This window comes from Bufo gargarizans, chromosome 5, assembly GCF_014858855.1.
Source record: "Bufo gargarizans isolate SCDJY-AF-19 chromosome 5, ASM1485885v1, whole genome shotgun sequence".
Lineage (NCBI taxonomy): Eukaryota > Metazoa > Chordata > Amphibia > Anura > Bufonidae > Bufo > Bufo gargarizans.
The window spans coordinates 278,069,619-278,097,386 of NC_058084.1; the positions used below are offsets into that span (position 1 = coordinate 278,069,619).

Here is a 27,768-nt window from a genome sequence, read left to right on the forward strand (position 1 = left end):
CAACTGGCAGGGACTCCCTCTATCACCTCACTGGCACCCAGTGAGAATGGAAAACGGGGAGGGCTCAGATTACACGTTTCTGCACCAGAATCTGCATGTGTAACTTGTAACTACTTTTTATGTAATGCCCGCAGCCTGCCTCCCAAAACAGAGGATTTATACTTACCTGCTTCCTGCTACTCGGCTCCTACCTGCTGACTTTGCCGTCTCTATCTTCTCGATGCATGGTCACATGTTCAGCTGCAGCTAATAACTGGCTTCAGTAGTGATGTGGCTACAAGTAGCAAGTTGCCACTGAAGCCAGTTATAGGCTGCAGCAGAGCAAGTGATCATTATAATGCACCACCAGATGTAAACACTGCGGGGACCAGAAAATGAGACAGCGGAGGCAGCGTGTAGGACCAGAGCAGCGGGAAGCAGGCAAGTATGAACCTTCTATTTCAGGCTGCAGACATTAGATCAAAAGTCATTACTACTGCCAACCACTTTAAAATGGGTATTCCCATCTCACACCTTAATAGCCCTAGGATTTACCATCAATGTCAGATAGGTGCAGGTCCCATCTTTGGGCCAAGTCTTCTTTGACAGATGCTCTTTAAAAGCTCTGTTCACACTAGTGGTAAAATACCACTCTAGATATTGACCTCCTGCTAATGTCTGGTGGACCTTGTTATGGAGGACCCGGCATGTCTATGATTACAAGGGATGCCAGGTACAGAACGAGCTGACCAGATACCAAGGAATTACCAAGCAGGGTAGTACAAGGGACTGGTAGCTTGGTCAATGCCGATTTTCCCAGATGGATGGCTTGCTGGTATTACTGGAGGAATCAGAAATCTCATGTCAGTGGCCTGCTTTGGGCTATGTTCACATATTCTGGATTTTGTATGGATTTAGGGGAATATTCCACATCAAAAGCTGACAGTGCTTCATATCTTATTCACGTGCTCCAGACAAGTCTGTCAGAACAACCCAAGCAAGGAAAGCCTACAGATGGGGTTGATCCGAGTGCAGATCTCCAGGCCAATCTGCTATTCTGAAAAATCTAAGGTGGATTCAACTATGGCAGACCGTTCCCATGTGAACATGGCTTTAAAGTAGGCATAAAGGTGAAGCTTTCCTGCACATCTCGCTTGTTTAAGGTCAGACGAGCGTGTCTGGTGCGGAAAACATGCCCCGTGTGGGGGCACAATTCCCCTTTGTGGACGCTGCTCTTTTCACAGGACACAATGCAGTCAATATACACTCAACTAAAGAATTATTAGGAACACCATATTAACACGGTGTTGGACCCCCTTTTGCATTCAGAACTGCCTTAATTCTATATGGCATTGATTGAATAAGGTGCTGATAGCATTCTTTAGAAATGTTGGCCCATATTCATAGGATAGCATCTTGCAGTTGATGGAGATTTGAGGGATGCACATCCAGGGTACGAAGCTTCCGTTCCACCACATCCCAAAGATGCTCTATTGGGTTGAGATCTGGTGACTGTGGGGGCCATTTTGACAGTGAACTCATTGTCATGTTCAAGAAACCAATTTGAAATTATTCGAGCTTTGTGACAAGGTTCCTGCTGGAAGTAGCCATCAGAGGATCGGTACATGGTGGTCATGAAGGGATGGACATGGTCAGAAACAATGCTCAGGTAGCCCGTGGCATTTAAACGATGGCCAATTGGCACTAAGGGGCCTAAAGTGTGCCCAGAAAACATCCCCCACACCATTACCAGCAGCCTGCACAGTGGTAACAAGGCATGATGGATACATCTTCTCATTCTGTTTACGCCAAATTCGGACTCTACCATTTGCATGTCTCAGCAGAAATCGAGACTCATCAGACCAGGCAACATTTTTCCAGTCTCCAACAGTCCAATTTTGGTGAGCTTGTGCAAATTGTAGCCTCTTTTTCCTATTTGTAGTGGAGATGAGTGGTACCCGGTGGGGTCTTCTGCTGTTGTAGCCCACCTTTCTTTCCCATTCTGGCAATCAGTTTGGCGTTCAGGAGATTGTCTTGACCAGGACCACAACCCTACATGCATTGAAGCAACTGCCATGTGATTGGTTGACTAGATAATCGCATTAATGAGAAACAGAACAGGTGTTCCTAATAATTCTTTAGGAGAGTGTAAATCAGTAGATGCAAGCTCGGACAGAGACATCAGAAATCTCTAATGCCGCAGGGTCCATAACAGAATCACGCCCCCACACTGGACACACCAGGAGTTCTGACACAGATTCTGCCCCAAAACTGCACCGAAAAAAAAGAAGAAATTACCCGACCATTCTTGATGCAGATTCAGGGTCTAGAATTCCCACTGAAAATGGACAGAATGAAAAACTGCGTGCAAAAACACATAAAAAGACCCACCACATGTAAAAAACAAAAACACAACCAACTTCTCTTCTTGGCACAGCTTTAAGCTCCGCGATCCTCAGCGCTGCGTCCCAGTCAGATGTATGGGAGGCAGAGAGGATGTTTTTTGGGCAAAATTTCAGCGTGGCCGTCTGTGCCAAAATTCCACTTAAAGGGGTTCTTCGGCAATTAAGAAAATTAAAATACTTAAATATTACTTTATTATAAATATATTCCCAAATCCAATATATTATTTATAATTGCTTGTTTTGCCTGGGGTGCAATCATAATCATCAGGGGAAACAAAATGCCCGCTGTCCCATTAGTTCACATATGAGGAGAAGTTACTTTACAAAACTGAGGTAAAGAGCTGCCTCATCCTCCTCTACTTGTCAGGGATTATGATCCTAAATACAGATGATAAGAACTTTCGCTGAATCTCTGGGGAATTTAGTTTATGAGGAGACATGAAGTACAGAGAGGACAGACAGGACAGGCTGTGGTAATGGAGACTGCATACAAGTGCTGCTGTTCATTAGCTGCATCCCCACCTCCTCTCATGTCTCATCATCTCCATTCCCACAGAGATCCACCTGTATTCAGGATCATAGTCCCTGACAAGCAGAGAGTAGGATGAGGCAGCACTATGGCTCATTGTGGTGAAGTAACTTGTCTTCCTGTATGATTAGGATAGGTTTTGTGTGTACTGATAGGATGGCGGCCATTCCACCCCCCATGATTGCTCCCTAGACAAACAAGCCATTCTAAGTAATGAAAGGTAGTTGTGAAAATATATTATATTATAAAATAATATTTAAGTACTTAAATTTTATTAATTCCTGGAGAAAGGCCGCTGTGTGAACACCCCCCCCCCCCCCCCAAAAAAAAATAAAAAATAAAATATATAAATAAAAAATAAAATTAAAACGTGGAATCCTAAGGCCTCATACACATGGCCATTGTGTGTTTTGTGGTCCACAAATCGCAGATCCGCAAAACACGGATGTGTCCGTGCGCGGTCCACGATTTGTGGAACGGCACAGACAGCCTTTAATATAACTGCCTATTCTTGTCCGCAAAGCGCAGACAAGAATAGGACAGGTCATTTTTTTGGCAGACCACGGAACGGAGCAATGGATGCGGACAGCACACAGAGTACTGTCTGCATCTTTTGCGGCCCCATCTGCGGCTCGGATGCAGAACAAAACAATGGCAGTGTGCATGAACCCTAAACCAGCCCTCCGGGCTGTGTTGGCAGCCATGTCGCCAAGGAAAGGTGCCACAGGCAGAGCAGAACCTGGGGTGACTATATGTCCTCCTCCCCCCCCCCCCCCAAAAAAAAAAAAAAAGTCCAGCCACGATTCATACGTTACCCAAATTATCCCAAATTCTCAAGGATGGGCTGCGACACCACTACAGTGCAAAAGCAGAAGGACCTGTGATGTCACAATCATGTGATCAGTGAGCCTGAGAAACCTTGGGAGTTGTAGTCCTCGCCTCTTCTACTCCCTCTCTGAATTGTGCTCTGCTATCCCATAATAACGGCCTGGACATGCTGGGAGTTTAAGTTCTTTCCTCTAATTTTTCCTCCCTGTATCAACCTGGCCTAGCTGGGAGTTGTAGTCCTCTCACACCCCCTGGCGCATTCTATGTGTGGTACGGTGCCCACCCTTTGCACTCTACTAATCCCCTCAATGCAGCACCGCTCACCTGCGGAAGACGTTGCTTAGGAAGTTCTGGTCCGGGGCTCCGTACTGATAAGCCATGGCTCCAGCTAGGTGTGCTCACCCTGTCAGGCACTGCCTCTTCTACTCCTGTGCCCGCACTCAGCCCCGACCCGGAAGTCGTCCCCGCCACTGCTGCGCCCCGCCCCCACACGCCAGGTCTGGCGCCCCTACCCGGCTCGTCATGGGGTGAGTACGGAGTGACAGCAGAGGTTCTCTAAGCAACAAGAAGGAGCCTCTTCAGAATCTGAAATGGATTCTGATTGGTCCCATAGACTTTGAATGTAAGCTCCATTCACCCTGCAGCAGGGAGGCATTGGGGTTCTGCACCTCATTCTAGGGGCTGTGGAGGTGCCAGTGATAGTTATTACTTATACTGTGGACATGGAAGACTAAGGGCACGTTCACACACAGCAATGGGATTGGGGGATTTTTGCGGTGGGACCACAGTGGGTCCTCCGCAGCTTTCAACCTTGCATTGTGGGCTGAGAACCAAGGCGCACATCAGAATTGGCAGCAGATGTGGAGCTTTCTGAAATCTCATCCACGTTGTTTCTACCATAAGGCCACCTGCACGCGTTGCGGAATGTGTGCGGAAAACAACAGCGTATTACAGTACCAGCAATTAGGGGTGAGCAACCCGAACTTTACAGTTTCGGGCAGTGGAGGAATCCCGTTCTAACGGAATTCTATGGCAGAATGGAAAACGGAAGCCTTTAAGAGGCATTCCATTTTGATCCGGCATCATAGAAGTCTATGGGCAGCATAACGGATCCGTCCTGGTTTTCGTTATGCAGGACTTGAAACTGAATGCCTCTTAAATAGTGTTGAGCGAACTTGTGTTTTAAGTTTGGCGTCTAAAGTTTGGGTTATCGAAGTATCCCGTTATAGATTCTAAACTCCGTTATGGTCCGTGGTAGCGGAATCCATAACGGGATACTTCGATAACCCGAACTTTAGACGCCGAACTGAAAACACAAGCTCGCTCAACACTACTCTTAAAGGCTTCCGTTTTCCATAACAGGTTTCATCCACACAAAACTTTGTTTGAATACTGAACGGTACAGTAGAAATTAATTTCTGAAGTTATCACCCGAAGTCTCGTGATACTTCGCAAAGTAATAACTTTGGCTCATAGGAGCCAATACATTCTAATACTGTAATACTGCGCTTGCTCCGTACAGGATTCTAACAAAGTTTTCTGCGAATCGACTTCGGATGTTTTATCCAAAGTCGATTCGCTCATGCCTGTTCACTGCCCGAACCTGTAAAGTTCGGGTTGGCTCTTCCCTCCCAGCAATGTGTATAAGATGACACAAATCTCATGTACACTTTGTAGATTTTTTCTGTGCGGAAATTTACCAGGCCTCCATTACGGAATAAATATCATGTCAATTATGTTTGCGGTTTTAACTGCAGATTTCACCCTTCTCAATGGAAGGATGAGATCTGCAGCAAAACTGCATCTAATTAGCAAAAAACCCACAATTCGACATTGCGGATATACTGCAGAAATGCACATAAATCAGCATGGAAACGTGTGCGGATCTTATGTGCTTTCATCCGCACCCGTGTTCATGTGGCCTAAATGGTGCAGATTGTCCGCAGTAGTTTCTGCTGTGAGAATCAGCATCTACGCCACGTGAACTAACTCCTAGGCCACGGTGCAGATTTGTGTGCAGAAAATCCTCAAGAAATCTGAGAAATCACATAAATTCAGACTATTTATGGCTGTTTTGGTTTTTAGTGCATTTTTTATGCAGCCTTTGGTGCGGATTTTCTGTTAATGTTAACCACTGTATCGAAGTCTGTGGGGAAAACCACTCGGGCCTCTTTCACACGGGCGTCCCGGATTTGCTCCGGATGCGTTGCGTGTGCATTGTGGGAAAACCGTACGAGTAGTCATGCAATTGCAGTCAGTTTTGACTGCGATTGCGTTCCGATGTTCAGTTTTTTCCGTGCGGGTGCAATGCGTTTTGCACACACATGAAAAAAAAACTGAATGTGGTACCCGAACCCGGACTTCTTCACTGAAGTTCGGGTTTGGGTTAGGTGTTCTATTCATTTTATTATTTTCCCTTATAAGGCTACTTTCACACTAGCGTTCGATCGGATCCGTTCTGAACGGATCTAATCATATTAATGCAGACGGAGGCTCCGTTCAGTACGGATCCGTCTGCATTAATAACTTAGAAAAAATTCTAAGTGTGAAAGCAGCCTGAGCGGATCCGTTCAGACTTTCAATGTAAAGTCAATGGGGGACGGATCCGCTTGAAGATTGAGCCATATGGTGTCATCTTCAAGCGGATCCGTTCCCATTGACTTACATTGTAAGTCTGAACGGATCCGCTCGCCTCCGCACGGCCAGGCAGACAGCTGAACGCTGCAAGCAGCGTTTAGCTGTCCGCCTGTCCGTGCGGAGGCGAGCGGAGCGGAGGCTGAACGCCGCCAGACTGATGCAGTCTGAGCGGATCCGCTCCATTCAGACTGCATCAGGGCTGGACGGAGGCGTTCGGGTCCGCTCGTGAGCTCCTTCAAACGGAGCTCACGAGCGGACCGACGAACGCTAGTGTGAAAGGAGCCTAACATGGTTATAAGGGAAAATAATAGCATTCTGAATACAGAATGCTTAGTACAATAGGGCTGGAGGGATTAAAAAAAAATGAACTCGCCTCATCCACTTGTTCTTGCAGCCGGCATTGTCTACATTCTTCATCTTTCAGGACCTGCGCTCACCACGTGGTCAGCGCGGTGTAGCAGAGTGCACATCTCGGTCCACCAATTTCTCCTAGCCCAGGTTATGGCTGCAAAAAAAATATATGCTATTTTATAAAGCCTCATTCACACGTCAGTGATTTTGAGCCAAAACCAGGTGCAGCTCTAAACACAGAACAGGTGCAGATCTCTCCCCTAGGGCTCATGCACACGGCCGTTACCCGGCCATGCCCGTGTTGTGGCCCGCAAACAGTATTAGTTCGTTCCTACACATACAGAGCTAGTTTCACACTAGTCTTTTCCAGCCTGCCAGGTCTTTCTGGATCCGGTATTACTGGAAACTACATGATTGCCGTCCGACCACATTAACTATAATGAGGACGGGCGGAGATCCGGCTGCAACACGGAAAGTATGCAGAGGAGCAACCTGACGATTACCGCCGGGTGGTGTGCTGCCACACGTTCAGGATTTTTTATGCAGTTTTGGAAGGTAAAACCAGGTGTAGAGTGAAAAATTTGTTTCTGCCAATAATGTCTCATCTGTAATGATACACACCTGATTTCAGCTTCAAAAACTGTACCAAAAAAGCTTGAACGTGTGGCAGCACTCTAATATTTAGGTAGTTTCAGTAATTGTATTAATTCCTGGAAAACCCCTTTAACGGCCACAGGTTTGGGGGTTACCGTACAGCAAATAACATTGAGGATCCAATGAACAGTCTGGTGTCTTACAGCGCAGCCGCTCCGTGTGGCTGCACCCTTATTAGTCAAGCCACTTAAGACGTGGCTAGTGATCCACAAACTGGGCCACATGCAGAAAGAGCGCACATCATGGGTGACTGGGCTGGTCTGTGGATGGTAATGTGTGTGTATCATACTTTAATACACCTTCATTTGTCACTTTTGCAGCTTATTGAACCTCCTCGTAAATAATATATTTTTTAATTCTTTTCTCCTAGGCGCAAGACTTTGTGATTTCAAGCAACGCCATCTGTAATAAGAATGATCAGCGTGGGAACCTCCTCATACAGTATACTTGCCACGCGCAGTTTCCGACGTTATAGGCACACAGTTTTCCACCTGCGGTTCCAGTTTAGACATGGCTGATAAAAATCTAGCAATGGAAAGGAAAGCAGCGTACCAGGGACAACGGCAGAGCAGTTTATTGACGCTGCCATTTATGTTTTCAATTGCCTTTCTTGTAAGAATGGTCCTTATCATCTATGGAGTCTACCAAGACCGCACAATGGTGGTGAAATACACAGATATCGACTACCACGTCTTCACGGATGCCGCTCGATATATCACTCAGGTAATGACTGCCACCGAAATCTGCCACAACCAGGGTCCAAATCATGTGTACTCCTAATAATAAGAGCGCTGCACGATCATCGTGAGGGGTAATGCAGAACAAGAGCAAGGGACTACCCCATGTGTGCGGTAATACTGCACGTCAGAAGATGGCACACTTCATTCCTGTAACGTACTGCCATAAAATAGCCTGGATTCTGGAAGCACGTGGCGTGTAACTTTCTGTTAAAGGTGCATGGTTGGGGGGGGGGGGGGTGCATGGTTTTACGGGAAAACATCAGTAAATGTCTAAAAAGAACTTACTAATGCTGTATGTCTTAATGTTTAACATACAAGTATAAATTGTGTACCTAGAGTGGACAGCCCCTTTAAGCTAAGAGGCAAAGTATATGCACATGGCAGTGTAGTTTATGTGGGTTTTCGTCCTATTTTGTTGCGTTTCCGCACCAAAATCTGCATCAGTTACTTATGGGTTTTGTCACGGATAGTGGCTTGTATTTGCCCCACAGCTCTCCCTTTGCATTGCACAGGAAATCGACACAAACAATTGCAACGCTGCACGCAGGTCCTCTGAAATGTTGAAAAGCACATCTCCTTAGCCTGAATTCACATCAGTCATAGAGCCGGAGAACGGAAAGGACGGATTTGGCACATAACTGAGCTGAACAGAGCCTACAGGCCCCGTAGATTATAATGGGGTCCATTAGCTTTCCACTCAGAGAAAGATTTCTGAAGCAGAGACAAAAGTCCTGCGTGCAAAAAAAAAACATCCTCTGAGCGGTCTATGGAGTCCGTAGGTGCCGTCCGAATCAGTCATGTGCCGAATCTGTTCTTTCCATTCTTCTGCTCTTATAATGGATGGAGCAGAAGAACGGAAAGTCTGAATGGTGATGTGAACGCAGCCTTAGGCCTATTGCACACGACCGTATGGCTTTTTCAGTGTTTTGCGGTCCGTTTTTCAAGGATCCGTTGTTCCGTTTTTTGTTTCCGTTGTGTTTCCGTTTCTGTTCCGTTTTTCCGTTCCGTTTTTCCGTATGGCATATACAGTATACAGTAATTACATAGATAAAATTGGGCTGGGCATAACATTTTCAATAGATGGTTCAGGAAAAAACGGAACGGAAACGGAAGACATACGGATGCATTTCCGTATGTGTTCCGTTTTTTTTGCGGATCCATTGACTTGAATGGAGCCACGGACTGTGATTTGCGGGCAATAATAGGACATGTTCTATGTTAAAACGGAACGGAAAAACGGAAATACGGAAACGGAATGCATACGGAGTACATTCCGTTTTTTTTGCGGAACCATTGAAATGAATGGTTCCGTATACGGACCGTATACGGAACGCAAAAAACGGCCAGTAAACGGGAAAAAAAAACGGTCGTGTGCAATAGGCCTTAGCTGGTACTGTATTCTTCACGAAAAACTGCATGGTATGTACTATGTGCATATACCCTTAGGGTCCTTTTACACTGCATGGTGCACAGGGCAAGGATTGTTCAGCCAGAGTAGAGCTGAATTTACATGCAGCAATCATTTCCTCTGTATGGGAACGAACAATCCCTAGTACGATTGTTTCAAAATCCACACAGAAGAGAAAAGCTGTGTGTACATGAGATTTGTCCACGTGAGATTTCATGCATTAAAAACCACGTGTAATCTGCATGGTTTGCAGGCAGCCCTACAGTCTCATTGTTTGAAGGCAGCCCTACAGTCTCATTGTTTGCAGGCAGCCCTACAGTCTCATTGTTTGCAGCCAGCCGTACAATCTCATTGTTTGCAGCCAGCCGTACAGTCTCATTGTTTGCAGCCAGCTTTACAGTCTCATTGTTTGCAGCCAGCCCTACAGTCTCATTGTTTGCAGCCAGCCCTACAGTCTCATTGTTTGCAGCCAGCCCTACAGTCTCATTGTTTGCAGCCAGCCCTACAGTCTCATTGTTTGTCAGTAGCGCATCGCCTTGCATAAGCAAGACTGTACTGCCTACAAACGACCATTTAGGTGCCACATGGTGGTCGGAGGCACCTTTACACAGGACAGTTATCCTGTTTCAATAATTGTCCGGATGGTTTAGGCTGGATCCAGGCAGCCTTTCCGATTTCTGTTAGGCATTTGTAAGCCATTTGAATTACTGAGTTTTAGGTTAAAAATTGACAAGAATAGTGAATACTAAAGTGTTACTTTAATGGGTCCATGGGCTATGCAGGTGCAGTCCGGATAGCACATGGTCGTCGTCCAAATTAGGCAGGGATTTAGGTCTGTAAAATAAGGGTATGCTTCATCTGCTTGTCTCCTCCTGCTCCAGATCATGCTGCCTACAAGCATGCTGCCTATGTGATAGTTCCTTTAATTAGATTTTTCTTCTGTTCTTAAAAAGAACTAACCCTATATGCAGATTTACTATTGGAAATGTACCAGAATCTGGCACCTGTGCCTTACACCACATATTTTTTTTAAGGGTTTCAGACATTCTTTCCACCGGGGCATATGTCTAGTCCATGAACGGGATCAGTACATCTACCCCTATGTACCAGTAATTTGTAGTGAATAACAGTTCTTTCTCCTTTCAGGGATCTTCTCCTTATGAGAGGGCAACGTATCGGTACACACCATTGCTCGCCTGGATGTTGACACCAAACATCTATCTCTCTGAAGTTTTCGGGAAGTTCTTATTTGCATGCTGTGATTTAATTGCAGCTTTCCTAATCCAAAGAATCCTTCTCCTCCAAGGCCTGGATAGCCACACGGCTAGCAAGTACAGTGCTTTTTGGCTTTTTAACCCATTGCCTATGGCTGTCTCCAGCAGAGGGAATGCAGAATCGGTCTTGGCTGTTCTTGTTTTATCATCTCTGTATTATGTGAAGAAGTGCCATCTTGTGAAGGCCGCCCTTCTCTTTGGTCTCTCAGTTCACATGAAGATCTATCCTGTGACCTATCTATTGCCCATTTCATTGTCACTGCAAGCAACAAGAACTGAGGAAAGTAGGTCGCACGTAGCCGGTGGATTGGTTCGGAAATTCTTCCAAGATTCCTGGGAGCTCTTCCTCAGACTCCTCAATTGGAACACCCTAACCTTTGGCATTGTATTCACTTTTACATTACTTACACTAAGTTTTGTCTTCTACTGTAGGTAAGGTGTTTTTCTACTTTTTAGGTTGAAATATTTAAATTCAGTTCTAGTTCTTTTTAGTTTCTCATCACTGTATGTTCCTTAGTTTGCAGAGTCGGTTTATGGCATCTGAATACGGAGTGGCTGTCGATTCTTTCAGCGGGATGTAGTCCATGCAGTGCTGAATTGCAGTCTGCTTTTCATAGTAATCATTTAGACAGTAGTCATCATTTTCTTTTCTTTCAGTAGATGACTGCAGCATTAAAGCATGTCCCTAGTAACATTTAGAAGGGTCTATTAACACTGCATTTTGCAGTTTAGAGGATTTCCCAACATATTTCTTCAATGGATGCTACTATATAGACATACAGTGGCATCTGTCACCTGTAGGCCTTCAGTAGATGTCCATGCGGCTTACAAACAGTTACACCAATGTATACCAGCAAGACTAAGGCCAAAAGGACACTCTTTTGGCCTTCGTTCGGTCAAATGGGACCTATGGATACATTTACTTTATGCATTGAGAGCATTTTCCCTCCACATACACCAAATAAATGCAAACACAGTGGGATTACATCCTTAGGCCTCTTGCACACAAACTTTTTTTTTCCCGTTTCCATTCCGATTTTTGCATTCCATATACGGACTGTATACGGAACCATTCATTTCAATGGATTCTCAAAAATACCGGAAGGTAATCAGTATGCCTTCTGTTTTCGTATTTCCGTTCCGTTCAAAGATAGAATATGTCCTATTATTGTCCGCATAACGCCAGCTCTTCCGTTCCACAAAAAATGGAATGCACACGGACGTCATCCGTATTTTTTGTGGATCCGTTTTTTGGGGACCACAAACTACTGAAAAAAGCCATACGGTCATGTGCAAGAGGCCTTACTGATTCCATCACGCTGAAGGTTCAGGGGCATAGGATTAGGTCAATATTCAGTCTGTACAGTACAACACACCAGAACTAAACCTATAAATGAATACTAAAAATAAAGAAGAAATAGTTGTCCTTATTGTTTAACGTGTAGAAATCTGGCAGAAAACACAGGGTTAATCTCTTGCTGATCTGTTCCACCTTCAGCGCAGACCAATGGAGATGGTGTAACTGAGCCAAGTTGTGGGCTTTGAAGGGAACCTGTCACCGGGATTTTGTGTATAGAGCTGAGGACATGGGTTGCTAGATGGCCGCTAGCACATCCGCAATACCCAGTCCCCATAGCTCTGTGTGCTTTTATTGTGTGGAAGTCGGACCCCCACCAATCTCATATTGATGACCTATCCTGTGGATAGGTTTTCAATATAGGAAACTGTACAACTTAGGGCTGGGCGATATGGCCTAAAATCTATATTGCGAAATATTATTTTCTTCTATATGTGTGCAAATTACATGGCCATCATCATCTATGTCCCCAAGACAGCGCCATCAGCCCCATGCCATTTGCCATCAACCATGTCCCCGAGCCAGCAGCATCAGCCCCATGCCATTGTCACCATCATCATGTCCCGCAGCCAGCACCATCAGCCCCATGCCATTGCCATTTGTCATCTTCCATGTCCCCCAGCCAGCGCCATCAGCCCCATGCTATTGCCATTTGCCATCATCCATGTCCCCGAGCCAGTGCCATCAGCCCCATGCCATTGTCACCATCATCATGTCCCCCAGCCAGCGCCATCAGCCCCATGCCATTGCCATTTGCCATCATCCATGTCCCAGAGCAAACGGCATCAGCCCCATGCCATTGTCACCATCATCATGTCCCCCACCCAGCGCCATCAGCCCCATGCCATTACCACCATCATCATGTCCCACAGCCAGCGCCATCAGCCCCATGCCATTTGCAGTTTGCCACCATCATCATGTCCTCCAGCCAGCACCATCAGCCCCATGCCATAGCCATTCACCCCTCCCCCCGGTAGATTCAGGCCGCTGCTAATATACTTAACCTTTCCTGCAGGTTGCGCGGCTGTCTGATGGGACTCCGCAGGAGACAGATCGCGTCTTCTTCCCAGCATGCACTGGGAGGGACCTGACGTCACACTCAGCGTCAGCCAGCGTGCTGCCGATGTGTGCACGTGAGGCCCTGGCCAGTGCAGCACGGTGGAGAGTCGGGAGGGCACGGATCGGTGAGTGAGATGCTTTTTCAGTTCACTACCGCTCCGTGGTCATCTATTACGATAGGGCGATATAGCTAAAATCTATATCGTTGCCCGAATTTATGGTGATAATATTGTATATCGTTTATATCGCCCACCCCTACAACCCCTTTAAATTTGAGAAGACCTACTAGGCGCTCCCCTAAAAGAGAAGTAGTACCCCCAGAACATGGTGATGTTAGCGAGCTTGCACTTTGGCCATATTGGCCCAGCTATTAGCGTTGTGGATATATAAACAGTTGTATTTGCAGCCCATGTGGTTGCGGTTTCTAGATTAGCTGGAGATGAATTTGTAGACTGAGGTATGCTAGAGCACCTATTACAACTATTTTCCTCTATAGCTTCGCTCTGCTGAATATGGTCCCTTGTTCTAACATAGCCTCACTATTTTCTGTATTTTTTGCAGCTATGGCTGGGATTTCCTTGAGCACACTTACCTCTATCACTTGACCAGGAGAGATATACGACATAATTTCTCCCCATACTTCTACATGCTTTACCTAACTGCGGAGAGTGACAGGAGCTTTGTCCTTGGCCTTGTTGCCTTTGTACCTCAGATATTGCTGCTAGCTATTATATCCGTGGTCTATTATCAAGATCTGACCTTCTGCTGCTTCTTGCACACCGCTGTCTTTGTGAGCTTCAACAAAGTGTGCACATCTCAGGTAAGCTGATCCTAAGGCCTCATGCACACCACCGTTTTTTGGTCCATGTCCAATCTGCATTTTTTGAGGATCACACGTGAACCCAGAAAATGCGGACAGAACATGGATGCCATCAAGTGTGCTGTCCGCATTTGTGCAGCCGTTCCACCAATTATTAATGTGGCTTCCCAAGTAGGCTGGGTTCACATCATGTTTTTCCCAACCGTTTAATGTATACAAAAAACATATAAACAGATGATGCCATACAGTGGCATCTGTTCACCATAGAGTTCTACTGTAAAAAAAATCTATACTTTTTTTTTTACCGGACTCAGCAGGATACAAGAATATGGTGTGCTGCGTTTTTGTATCCTCTTTTTTTTTCCCCCTCAGCTCCTCCACAACGGCACTCCAGGAGGATGAAGTCTCTGCCTCCCAGGACAGGAAACAACGTAGAAGCACAAGTTTAAAAGACCCCCTCCCCTTACTTGCTTCAGTTTTTTGTTGTTTCCTGTTCTCGGGATCGCGTGGAAGCTGCTCCTGCCGTGCAGGGGTTAATTGGATATCGCATGGCCTGTTACTACTGCCCCCGTTCCGGGAGGGGGGTGCAGTGAGGCGCTTCCTCTAGCCCGTACCTTAGCATATGCCCTTCTATGAAGACAGCCCTGGGTTTCCGTTCCCCCGCTTCTGGCATTGCGGGGAACGAGGGATCTCTCTCTAGTGTGGAACACAAACAGGCCGGAAGAAACCGTAGCACTCTCTTGTCTTCAATATCCAAGGGTTTATTCACCAAAGCAATGCAACGTTTCGACCTGTGTGGTCTTGCTCAAGGCTTGAGAAAGAGAGTGCTGCGGTTTCTTTACCAGTCTATTCATGTTTGGGGGAGTGCAGGACTGACTCCCAACACGGCTGGCACCATGTCACCACCAGATCTTTGAGAAGTTCTGTTAGACGTTCTTAAGTACCTTCTGCATGATCTTCTTTTGTTTTTCTTTCGTTTTGACATCTCTTCTCCCTCTCCCAGCTGTCATCTATTAGCAGTGATTGCCTCCCTATATATCTCCTCCCCATACTGCCTTACCTTGCGGTTTATACAACTTCCTGGAGTGTGCTGATGCTAGAAGCTGTTACTGCTGCATCCACAAGATAAGTCTGTTTCTTTATTTCTGTGGGCTTGATCCTAGGTGACCCTGACTCCCTCCGTATTAAGTGTAGGGAGCCGGTGGTCATGTCCCCTCACTATTATAGGGTGTTCAGGTGTCATACAGTCGAGGAACGAGGGTATGCAATTTTCTACCATTGAGATTTTTGCATAGGCTGAGCAGCAAGGGAGAGAGGTAGGGCTGTTACAGGGCTTACCCTTTTGTTCCTTAGTTTTGGATCAAGTCAGTCGGATCTCATTTGTGTCTTCTAGTTTTCTGTAACACCATCCGTGACACACCACCACATTAAGGAACGGTAATTTATTACTATTTTTTCCGTTGTGCTGCTACACTTCGTTTTTTCCCGAGAATTCCATTGGCCATTCCTCTGCGCGTCACTTCCGGCGCTCGGATGACGTCACAGGGCTGGCATATATCAGGGATGCCAGGAGCAGGGAGCATGGCGCTACTGGTGTTGTTGCAGCATGTCAGCTCCTGGACGCTCTGGTTATGTCCCGCAAGCCTGTGGATCCTCCTACTGCCCAGAGCCCGGTAAGCCTCCTCCCAAATATGTTATGTTACTTGGATGGTAGAGTGAAGGTGGGGGGAGGCACAAGTGTTATCAATTCCCCACTGGTGTGGTGCTGGTGGTCTGCATGTTCGTTCTCAATAAGAAGCCCTAAACTATCTATATTACCTTGTAGGGCAGGGAAACCAGCACCACAAAGGCCTCTGATATATCTCTAGGACGGAAGAAGTGTGCGATATGCAGGAAGTCCCTTCCGTCCAAGAGTAAAAAAGCTTTATGTCCCAGATGTACAGACAAAGTAGTGACTGAGGAGTCCCCTTTCTTCCTTGATTCTATAAGTATGATAAAGGAAGAGGTTAAGATGGAAATTGACAGATTACCACCAAGTTCTCCACGACCTTCTACCTCGCAGAGATCGCAAAGGTCGGATCTTCAAGAGCAACCCGGCTCTGATGAGGGAGAGATTCTATCAGTTGACGGGTCAGAATCCTCTGAAGATGACTCTGGGAGACCCTTCTGTACCCCAGAGGATACAGAAAGACTATTAAAGACCATACGAGCCACCATGAATATTGAAGAAGTTAAGGAACCTCTGTCCACTCAGGACAGAATGTTACAGGCACTGGGGGGAAGAAAAAGAAAAGTCTTTCTCATTCATGCTAACATAAAATCATGAATTACTAAGAAATGAAAAGATCCAGAGAAGCGGAATGTAATTTGGAATTCCTTTAAACGGAAATATCCCTTCGCAGATGAAGACTCAGTCTTGTGGGATAAGACCCCTAAGTATGATGCCCCGGTCGCTGCAAGTAAAAAAAGACTTCCTTGCCCTTTAAAGATTTGGGTCTTTTAAAGGACCCCATGGATAAAAAGTGTGATGGTCTCATGAAACGTGCATGGGAGACAAATACGGCCACGCTAAGACCCAGTATAGCTGCCACATGTACCTCTAGGTCTTTATCTGTCTGGTTGACACAAAGAGCACCTGTCGGCAGGGACCCCAAGGGAGGAAATCCTAGCTTTAATCCCCATGTTAAAGAAAGCCTCAAATTTTCTCTCTGATGCCTCAGCAGACCTTGTAAAACTTTCACCCAGATCCTCAGCCCTCTCGAATGCCACACGAAGGTCTATATGGCTCAGTTCATGGTCTGGAGACGCCACTTCAAAGAGTCTATGCTCCATTCCATGTGAGGGGGATAAACTGTTTGGTTCGGTCCTTGAAGATATATTGGACAAAGCATCAAAAAAGGGTTTCATTTTGATTCCAGATTCTACCAACAGCGTCGTTCCTTTCAAGGTCAAAGAAAGGCTAGGCCAGAGCGAAGGAGAAAAGAGAGCTCTGGAAGATGGCAGCCCCACAGGGGAAGAGGGGGAGGGTTCTTATTCAACCCTGAATCTTCTACAAAGCCTACCCAATGACGCCAGGTTTCAGGTGGGAGGCAGACTAAAAATGTTTTCCTCGGTCTGGGAAAAAATTTAAGCCTCGACATGGGTAAAAGATACAATAAGCATGGGGTACAAACTCGAGTTCAACACACCTCCTCCAGATTACTTTACCTTCAACAGCAAGCCTTGGAATCAGAGATTCTATCCCTTTTACAAAAACAAGTCATAACCCTGGTTCCTATAGATCAGGAAGGAAAGGGGTTTTATTCACCCATATTCCTAATCAAAAAAACAAACGGGACCTTCAGATTATTTATCATTTATCTGAAGAGACTAAACAGATATATGAGCTACAAAAAGTTCAAGATGGAAACTATCACATCCACAGTAAACCTTCTGTCTCGCTTTCAGATGCAAACTACCATGTGCCTATTCACAGAGGATACCAAAAGTTTATCCGAATTGCGATATCTCTAAAAGGTCACAGCTGTCGCCTCCAGTTCCAGGCGCTACTTTTTGGGCTGTCATCAGCCCCAAGAATATTTAAAAAGATCATGGCCGAAGTAACCGGGTTCCTTCATCTCCAAGGGATAGTAATTATACCATATTTGGGCGATCTTTTGATTTCAGGCCCATCCCTTCAGGATCTTCAAATACATCTAAAAATCGTCCAGGAGAGATTAGTGGAGCTGGGCTGGTTGGTGAATATTCAGAAATCGGATCTAGTTCCCAGCCAAAGGAAGACATTTTTAGGAATCGTTCTAGATTACCACAAACTCATGTCCTTTCTCCCTCAAGAGAAATAGATTGCCCTGTGTCAAAGGATCTCACTATTCTGCGAATCCAGAAGAGTGTAAATCTGTGACGTCATGTCGCTACTGGGTCATTTAACTTCCACAATTCCTGCGGTCAGATGGGCCCAACTCCACACGAGGATCCTACAGAAGTTCCTCTTAGAATCCTGGGACGGGAATCAGGACTCTTTAGACAGGAGAGTAAGAATTTAGTTAAAAGTAAAATTATCCCTCTTCTGGTAGAAAATAAGAAAAAATCCTCAAAAAGGGTTATTTTGGCGACCATCAGAGCAAGTCATCATAACAACCGACGCCAGCAGCAGCGGATGGGGAGGCCACACAAGAAATCAGGTGGTACAGGGCACTTGGGAACCAGAGATGACCTTAGTCTCATCAAATGTAAGAGAATTAATGGCGGTGTTCAGGGTACTTTTGTCTCTGCATCCATCGATAAAGTCCCATCATATAAAGATTCTATCCGACAATGCGACCACAGTGGCCTACTTAAACCAGCAAGAAGGGACAAAAAGCAAAATACTACAAGATCTGGCAGAAGGAATTTTCCGTTGGGCGGAGAAGAATTTAACATCGTTAGTTGCCGTCCATTTAAAAGGCAAAGAGAACATAGTGGCAGATCTCAGCAGAAGGGAGCAGGAGATTAGTCACTAGACCCTGATAGGTTCCGAAAAATAGCAAAGAAGTGGGGAATTCTGAAAGTGGACCTTTTCGCAACCAAAAAAAACAGGCAGCTCAAGCTATTATGTTCTCTCTTCAGCCAGGACCAGCCGTTAATGGTGGATGCCTTATCAAGCCCATGGCCATAAGAGCTCCTTTATGCTTTTCCCCCTTACAATCTAATTCCGAGAGTATTGACAAAAGCAATGGAGGAAAAGGCGCAAATTTTACTAATCACGCCTTTCTGGCCAAAGAGGTCTTGGTTTCTGCTCCTTTTCAATCTGCCAGCTGGTCTTATCCAATGTATCCAGGACTTCTACGACAAGGTCCGGTGTTCCATCCAGATGTGGCAAGATTGCACTTAACAGCTTGGGAAGTGGGCAAACTCAATTAAAACAGAGGGGTCTATCGGAGGAAGTAATCTCCACCCTTTTATTCAGTAAAAAGGATTCAACTTTTAAGATCTATACTAGAACATGGAAAGCCTTCGTTGAATTTGCAGGAGACAATTGCTACGACAGTCCAAATCTCAATATTCCACTAATATTGGACTTTCTACAAGCAGGCCTTGATGAAAGGCTCAAACCAAATACCCTGAAAGTGCAAGTCTTGGCATTTAGTAGCTTCTTAGAGGTAAGACTGGCAGACTTGCCATTAATTAAGCGGTTTATAAAAGGCGCATCCAGACAATGTCCTTTTGTACACTCCATTGTTCCACCATGGGACCTAAACCTGGTGTTGGAGGTCTTAATGGACACACCCTTTGAACTGATAGATGATAGATTTAATCGTCAGCAGGAAGTCTCTCTCCCATCTTTTTGCAAAAATACATCATCCGATCGGGAGAGAAAATACCATAATTTGGATGTCAGAAGATGCCTACTAACTTACCTGGAGGTATCCAAAGAATTCAGGAACTCTGATCATCTCCTGCAATATCAGGGTCAACACAAAGGATCAGTGGCAAGCAAAAGTACCATCGCCAGATGGATAAGAAACACTATTGAGTTGTGTTATCATCAAAAGAACCTGACTCCCCCTAAGGGGATAAAGGTGCATTCTACCAGAGCAGTCTCAACCTCATGGGCTGACAAGGCCTATGCCTCGGTAGAGCAGCTACATGGGCAAATCCAAATACCTTTTTTAAACATTATAAGTTGGATTTACTTCTAAATCCTAATTTATCATATGGCAGAAAAGTATTGTCTGCAGTAGTCCCTCCCTAATAGTTTTTGTTTCTCTGTAAATCCTCCTGGAGTGCCCTTGTGGAGGAGCCGGGGGAAATAAATAATTACTCTTACCGGTAATTAGGTTTTCCAATAGCCTCCACAATGGCACTGGATTTCCCTACCCATATTAATGTATTTATTTTGGGATGTATTATGTTGTTGTACTATTATAGATTTCAATACAGTTCTTGCATTACTAAACTAGTCCTATCTCATTAACTGAAGCAGGTAAGGGCAGGGGGCCTTTTAAACTTGTGCTTCTACGTTGTTTCCTTACCTGGGAGGCGAAGACTTCATCCTTCTGGAGTACCGTTGTGGAGGCTATTGGAAAACCCAATTACCGGTAAGAGTAATTATTTATTTTCCTAACCTACACATCAAACAGAGGCATAAGACGTGATGTGAACCCACCCTATACATTTTGTGGGTGTTTTCCTGCTTAAGAAAGTCATCCTATGTATGTTATTGAGCTGTCCAGAATTTTTTCCTATAAATCCTAGTACATCGGTTGGATGTAAAAACACCCAAAATGCACTAGTTTTGTGGCGGCATTGCTGCCAGGATTACAGCAGCAAATGGTGAAACAGCAGGATAATCTGACATTCTGCAGATTGAAAACCTGCTGCAGAAGTCAGTTTACACTGTGGGTTCTCTTCACGTGTCTCAGCCACCCCACTGGGACTGAAAATGGATGGTACCAGAAAGGGTACATCCATGTGTGCACAGACCCTTGAGCTGCTCAACGACTTAAATTAAAAATAATAAATGAAAGCTTGAGTACATTTCTTAATCAGATGTTGGATACCATTAAACATCTTTGTTTTCCCTTAAGTATTTCCTGTGGTACCTTTGCCTTTTGCCATTGGTTATGCCTGGCCTGAAGATATCATGGCGGCGGAGCACTTTTCTGGTTACTTTATGGTTTGGTGGACAGGTAACAACATTTTTACATTTATTAATGAGTGACTTTTTCATGTGGTTAAAGGGACACTGCCATCAAAAAATTTGTATCCATTTCACCATATTAAAAACCTATATGCACGATGTTGTTTCTACAAGCAGAAAAGTCAATTTCTTACTGGGCGTAAAGTCGGATCTGTAGCAGATTCAAAAATCTGGTTTGGTTGTATGATGGCTCACTCGCGATAATCACGGCCAGGTGCCTGTGTCTGATATGAATCCCCCTTTCAAAATAGTAAAAAATATTATAATAATACAGACCTGCACTCAAACATAAGGGATCACATGAGAGACTCAGGAGATATGTGATAAAAATAAAATTGAATAACTAAATACAAAATAAAATCCAACATGAACGTGGTATGTTGAACTCACTGTTTGGTAGTGTGCGTACTTGTGGCGTCCCATGTGTAGAAGCGCTTACCTAGATGCAAGGTGGATCGGATACATACGGCAAGGTAGTGTCTTGATGGTGGGATAAATCGGAGTACCGATGGCTTGTTCCTATTCTCGGAGTTGCCTTTCTTTCGTATGGTGCAGTAAATGGCTTCAATTCGCAGCAAATCATCGTTCGTGTTATCGCGAAAATGGGAGGTTACCTTTCTTTCGTATAATGCAGTGAATAGCTTTGATCCGCAGTGAGTCTTCGCTCGTATTATCGCGAAATGAGAGGTTACCTTGCTCAAGCTAATACCTTGACACCACAACGATCTTTTAGTGGGTATTCTTTCAGTAGTGCATGGCCATGCTATTGTACTGGACTCTTTATGAATAAACCTTAAGTACCAGCACTTTTCGAAGTAGATCCCTACTTCTTCCTCAGTGGGTTTAATCGTATAAGAGAGTCCAGGTAGTTATATACCCATCTGCCTCAGTGCTAATGGGAATGGTGGAGCCTACCAAGTTGGACAAAAGGTAAAGCATGGATGAAAAGTGGACTGGGAGATTCCACACAGCCCTTTTCTCCATATTGCGGTAATGATGCTTTATCGATGCGTTTTTTCAAATGAATGTGCGTTTTGTTTGTAATTAGTTGCTGAATGTGATATCAGTAACAACTAATGTTTTCAAATAATTTTCCCAGTTTCAGATTTAAAGATATGCGGTATACAAATAATAAAACCGATCTGTACTTAATAAACATATAGTAAAACAAATTAAAACTACAACACCAACGGAACTGTACCGACAATACTACCTTTGAGGATGAAGCTATTAAAATGAAGAGACTACCCTGATGATATTATAGAAAGTGCATTGGAGAGAGTGAGAAACATGGAAAGACCATCTTTTTTCACACCGGCATCTAAACATAATGAAAAAACATCAATAGAAGCAGAATTAAGAATGATCTTACCGTATAGTACACAATCAAAACAGATACGACATATCATCAATCAACATTGGCACTTTGTTTTGAAAGACCAGACAAGGACCCTTATTAAACACATTACCCCTCATAACTTTCACAACAGCACCCAATTTAGGTCTGAAATTAGCACCTACAGTTTCACTACAAAATTGGGTACAAATGAGGGTTTTTTAAGATGTGGTAGGTGTGTGGGCTGTGGGAATACTACAAACCGGATTCCCAAAAAGTTGGGACACTATACAAATAGTGAATAAAAACTGAATGCAATGATGTGGAGGTGCCAACTTCTAATATTTTATTCAGAATAGAACATAAATCACGGAACAAAAGTTTAAACTGAGAAAATGTACCATTTTAAGGGAAAAATATGTCTAATCATAATTTCATGGTGTCAACAAATCCCCAAAAAGTTGGGACAAGGTCATTTTCACCACTGTGTGGCATCTCCTCCTCTTCTTACAACACTCAGCAGATGTCTGGAGACCGAGGAGACCAGTTTCTCAAGTTTCGAAATAGGAACGCTCTCCCATTCTTGTCTAATACAGGCCTCTAGCTGTTCAATCGTCTTGGGCCTTCTTTGTTGCACCTTCCTCTTTATGATGCGCCAAATGTTCTTTTTAGGTGAAAGATCTGGACTGCAGACTGGCCATTTCAGTACCCGGATCCTTCTCCTACGCAGCCATGATGTTGTGATTGATGCAGAATGTGGTCTGGCATTATCTTGTTGAAAAATGCAGGGTCTTCCCTGAAAGAGATGACGTCTGGATGGGAGCATATGTTGTTCTAGAACCTGAATATATTTTTCTGCATTGATGGTGCCTTTCCAGACATGCAAGCTGCCCATGCTACACGCACTCATGCAACCCCGTACCATCAGAGATGCAGGCTTCTGAACTGAGCGTTGATAACAACTTGGGTTGTCCTTGTCCTCTTTGGTCCGGATGACATGGCGTCCCAGATTTCCAAAAAGAACTTCGTGACTCGTCTGACCACAGAACAGTCTTCCATTTTGCCACACTCCATTTTAAATGATCCCTGGCCCAGTGAAAACGCCTGAGCTTGTGGATCTTGCTTAGAAATGCATTCTTCTTTGCACTGTAGAGTTTCAGTTGGCAACGGTGGATGGCACGGTGGATTGTGTTCACTGACAATGGTTTCTGGAAGTATTCCTGAGCCCATTCTGTGATTTCCTTTACAGTAGCATTCCTGTTTGTGGTGCAGTGTTGTTTAAGGGCCCGGAGATCACAGGCATCCAGTATGGTTTTACGGCCTTGACCCTTACGCACAGAGATTGTTCCAGATTCTCTGAATCTTCGGATGATGTTATGCACAGTTGATGATGATAGATGCAAAGTCTTTGCCTTTCTGATATTGCTCCACTGTTTTTCTGCGCAACATTGTGGGAATTGGTGATCCTCTACTCATCTTGGCTTCTAAGAGACACTGCCACTCTGAGAAGCTCTTTTTATACCCAATCGTGTTGCCAATTGACCTAATTAGTGTTAATTGGTCTTCCAGCTCTTCGTTATGCTGAAATTTACTTTTTCCAGCCTCTTATTTCTACTTGTCCCAACTTTCTACTTGTCCCAACTTTTTGGGGATTTGTTGACACTGTGAAAATTTTAATCAATGTATTTTTTCTTTAAAATTATACATTTACTCGGATTAAACGTTTGATCTGTCATCTACGTTCTATTACAAATAAAATATTGACATTTGCCATCTCCATATCATTGCATTCAGTTTTTATTGACAATTTGTTTAGTGTCCCAACTTTTTGGGAATCCGGTTTGTACCTTTAAAAAGAAGATTGAGAGGTTTGTGTCCACACAAAACCAATTTGTCTTTGAAATTAAAGACTGCCTTACTTGCAACTCCTCCAGTGTTATCTACATCATCCATTGTCCGTGCCCAAAACAATACATTGGCAGAACAAAGCGACTCTTTAAGGGTATATTTGGCTGAACATAAAAACAACATAAAAAAGGGAATGACTAATCACCCCTTATCAAAGATTTTCACAACCAGGATTACAGTGGCTTGACATTCGCGGCAACCATATTGCAAAGATGTCAAAGAGGGAGTCTAGACAAATTTATTTGGTAGTCTGTCACCTGCAGGGCTCAATGACGAATTAGACGCACATGCATTTGAAAAAACGCATCGATAAAGCATCATTACCGCAATATGGAGAAAAGGGCTGTGTGGAATCTCCCAGTCCACTTTTCATCCATGCTTTACCTTTTGTCCAACTTGATAGGATCCGCCCTTCCAATTAGCACTGAGGCAGATATAACTACCTGGACTCTCTTATACAAATAAACCCACTGAGGAAGAAGTAGGGATCTATCTCAAAACGCGCTGGAATTAAGGTAAAGTCATAAAGAGTCCAGTACAATAGCATGGCCATGCACTACTGAAATACCCACTAAAAGATCGATGTGGTGTCAAGGTATTAGCTCGAGCAAGGTAACCTCTCATTTTGCAATAATACGAGCGAAGACTCAATGCGGATCAAAGCTATTCACGGCATTATACAAAAGAAAGGTAACCTCCCATTTCCGCAGCAACACGAACGATGATTTGCTGCGAATTGAAGCCATTCACGTCACCATACCAAAGAAAGGCAACCGTTTATCTCGCGAGAATAGGAACAAGCCATTGGTACTCCAATTTATCCCACCAGCGAGACACTATACCCTGCCGTATGTATCCGATCCACCTTGCATCTAGGTAATCGCTTCTACACGTTGGGCGCCACAAGTACGCGCACTACCGAACAGTGAGTACTAAAGAGCTATACATTGTTATTTATTACCACAAACTTTATGAAACGGGAACTAAATCTACCATTATAACAGGACGGTTTTTCCACATCTGCATGCTAACCTTGGCATTTTTATCTAACAGCTGTAACAACCTGCAGACTTTCCAGCTATAATTATTTGCTCATTTTAAACATCAAGCACGCGGTATTGCGGATTCTTTCTATATGGGACTGCGTACCTAAGATTCTATATATCATCATCCCACGTTCATGTTGTATTTTATTGGATTGTATTTTGTATTTAGTTATTAAATTGTATTTTATCACATATCTCCTGAGTCTCCCACGTGATCCCTTATGTTTGAGTGCCGGTCTGTAGTAACATAGTTTATGAGGCTGAAAGAAGACATCTGTCCATCCAGTGCAGCCTGTTAACCTACAAGCTGATGTAAATATTCTTTATGTGTTATTTATTTTTTCATTTAAAAAATGGGTGGATGGTTTTCAAAAGAACGTTTTTCTTCTCTGTGATATCAGCTGCCCCCCAGTGCCACCAGCTTGCCCACAGATTCCTAGTCACCAACATTATATATTGGTTATATTATTTAATACAGTACATGTTACATCTGTCAATGTATGGCATACGACGCATTATACTCTCAGTACTTTCCATAATGCAACATTTCTGAAGAGACGCAGCGCAGCATTATGTATATTATATCTATGTGCATGTATACAACATAAACATACACACGTGGATCCCCGTCATATATACTACAGTACATACCGTACAAGCAGTGACTTGGAGACATTACAAGGACAGAAGGTCTCATTACAGGAGAACTCTCCAGTCAGTATGGGGGATCCTGGACACCGGGGGCGTCCCTGTCTACATGACATATAGAGCAATAATTTCCATATATATTATTGGGGAGCGGGCTGGGGACCCTATGGCGATCATATACAGGGCCCTCTGTCTACATGACATATAAAGCAATAATATAATTTCCATGTATTGTGCTGGGGGTCCTATGTACATGCCATAATATATTTGCCGTAGGGCCCCCTGAAAACTATATGGAAATCTAACACAGGGGGCAGGGTCCGCTTTCCTTCTCTACCAGTTTCTAAATCGTCTTGTTCATGCTGATTGTACTTGTTTTATATCATGTATGTTCAGCGCCATGGAAGGATGAATTATGGAAATACCCCTTTAGTCATTTAGTAAACTACATTGTGAGATTATATACACTTAGAATCAGAATGTGTCCAGTGGATCCTAACTCTTCTTTCTGTTGTCTTGCAGGCCGTGTGGCTAGCTCCAGCCTACTATCTGGAATTTGAAGGCCTCAACACATTCATACTGATTTGGGTGGCCGGGCTGGCCTTCCTCATTGTAAATAGCTATGTTATCTCCCAAATTATCGTCCGCTACAATGTCTGTAGAGAAAACGTTCGAAAACGTAAACTACAGTAACTCTTGTGCCAAATGTTGAGGCCATACGCCTGCCTTTTGCTGTCAGTTCTCTTAATTGGGTATTTTTCCCTGAGAAATTTGGTTAATAGGTGACTTTTTTTTTACTAATGCACGTTCATAGTACCAACAATAATAAGGCTAATGTCTCACCAGGATTGACCTTCAACCAGCTTTACACCTTCATGAATACAAGTGGGGGCAATAAATACTATGGATTAGTACTCTATGACATATGTCTTCAGCTATCTCTCCTTCCTCATATATGTGTATACTCTTCTCAGCCAGGCATGCATGTGATCTGAAAGCCACTGCCGGCCATCCCTGAAAAACAAAAGGATCAGGCATGTTGAAATTCAACTTCTCCAACATATGGAGGAGAGTCAGTCATCCGGCTATATTAGGCAGGCTTGGATGACATAATGTGTATTGCCAGATTTGGGGTCTGTTCACATCTGCATTGCAAATTTTAGATTTGATGTGTAGAAGAGCATTGCATGCAGTGATGTTGTTCTGGTCAAAATGACAACCCCAATTGATTTTTGGCTTCTTTGTCACAATGGTAGTGTGAATTGAAGACAACCTGTAACCAGAAAAGGCTTCATTCAGATGAGTGGACCTGTGTAATGCACTACTGAAAAACCCAAAGTGCCAGGGTCCACCCAGATAATGCTTTAAGGCACAGACAAACATTAGGGTTTCTTACTGGAAACCCAAACCAGGAATTTACTGTGCAAGACTGCATCAGGAACCCTAAATGTGTGGCTGCACCTGTAGGAGCAGAGCTATCCAAATAGTTTTTATAGTGATCTGTTACGCAAAAAAAAATTAAAATATTAATACATGGGGGCGGAGCCTAACCCCTGAGCAAGACGGAGGGCTGAGAGCTCTCTCCGCACAAACCCATGCTTCAAGCTACTACAAGCCAGAGACAGCGTTGAAAATTGTCAAAATCGGGAGAGACAGACCTAGGGAGCCCCTGGGTACCCCAAAACAGAAAAAGAACCAGGCAGAAATTAACAGATTCTTGCAGAAAAAACTAGCCACATCGCTTGCTCGCTCAGACAAGATGGCGCAACAGGCATATGGGTGGGACTCTGAAGGAGAAGAGGAATAAGATGGGGAATACGCCATCTTTAAGCCCACTCTTGCTCAAGCCATGGCCCCGCTGATACAGAAGATAAGAGAACTCAGGCAAGTCATGCGGTCCCTGGGGCATCGGGTAGAAAAGCTAAAGACTGAACAGGACCGAATAGTGGCACACAGCCCTGTTTTGGTGCAATCATTAGAAGCCTAAATCTCCTCACTAAACATGGCCTACTTCATGATTGAAGAACAGGAGCAGGCGGAAAAAAGTCAGGATGACAGGCTTATCAGAAACAGTACTCCACGAGGAGCTGTTCACAGATCATCTGGGAGA

General features: G+C 44.3%; 2 protein-coding genes across 3 annotated transcripts in view; one reads left to right on the plus strand and one right to left on the minus strand.

The window, feature by feature from the left end:
* The window catches only part of PDCD6 (programmed cell death 6), a 28,831-nt gene extending 24,611 nt beyond the window's left edge, over positions 1 to 4,220 (minus strand). Inside the window, exon 1 of the mRNA XM_044293014.1 lies at positions 4,066 to 4,220. Within this exon, the coding sequence (XP_044148949.1) occupies positions 4,066 to 4,121 (56 nt within the window). The 5' untranslated portion in view covers positions 4,122 to 4,220. The remainder of the gene's footprint in view (positions 1 to 4,065) is intronic.
* Positions 4,140 to 27,768, plus strand: PIGM (phosphatidylinositol glycan anchor biosynthesis class M). 2 transcript variants are annotated; one of them, XM_044293013.1, is made up of 6 exons: positions 4,140 to 4,268; positions 7,754 to 8,106; positions 10,678 to 11,237; positions 13,783 to 14,041; positions 20,608 to 20,709; positions 26,181 to 27,768. In XM_044293013.1, the coding sequence occupies exons 2-6, from the start codon at positions 7,894 to 7,896 to the stop codon at positions 26,349 to 26,351; spliced, it is 1,305 nt and encodes a 434-aa protein (XP_044148948.1). In that variant the 5' UTR covers positions 4,140 to 4,268; positions 7,754 to 7,893; the 3' UTR covers positions 26,352 to 27,768. The 2 variants fall into 2 exon arrangements, with proteins under 2 accessions (XP_044148948.1, XP_044148947.1); XM_044293012.1 differs by lacking the exon at positions 4,140 to 4,268 and adding an exon at positions 4,295 to 4,363.

Coding starts and splice junctions, on each gene's coding strand:
- PIGM (XM_044293013.1), top strand. CDS start 7,894: ATGGCTGATAAAAATCTAGCAATGGAAAGGAAAGCAGCGTACCAGGGA. Junction 8,107..10,677: donor CCGCTCGATATATCACTCAG/GTAATGACTGCC, acceptor TTCTCCTTTCAG/GGATCTTCTCCTTATGAGAG. Junction 20,710..26,180: donor CTTTATGGTTTGGTGGACAG/GTAACAACATTT, acceptor GTTGTCTTGCAG/GCCGTGTGGCTAGCTCCAGC.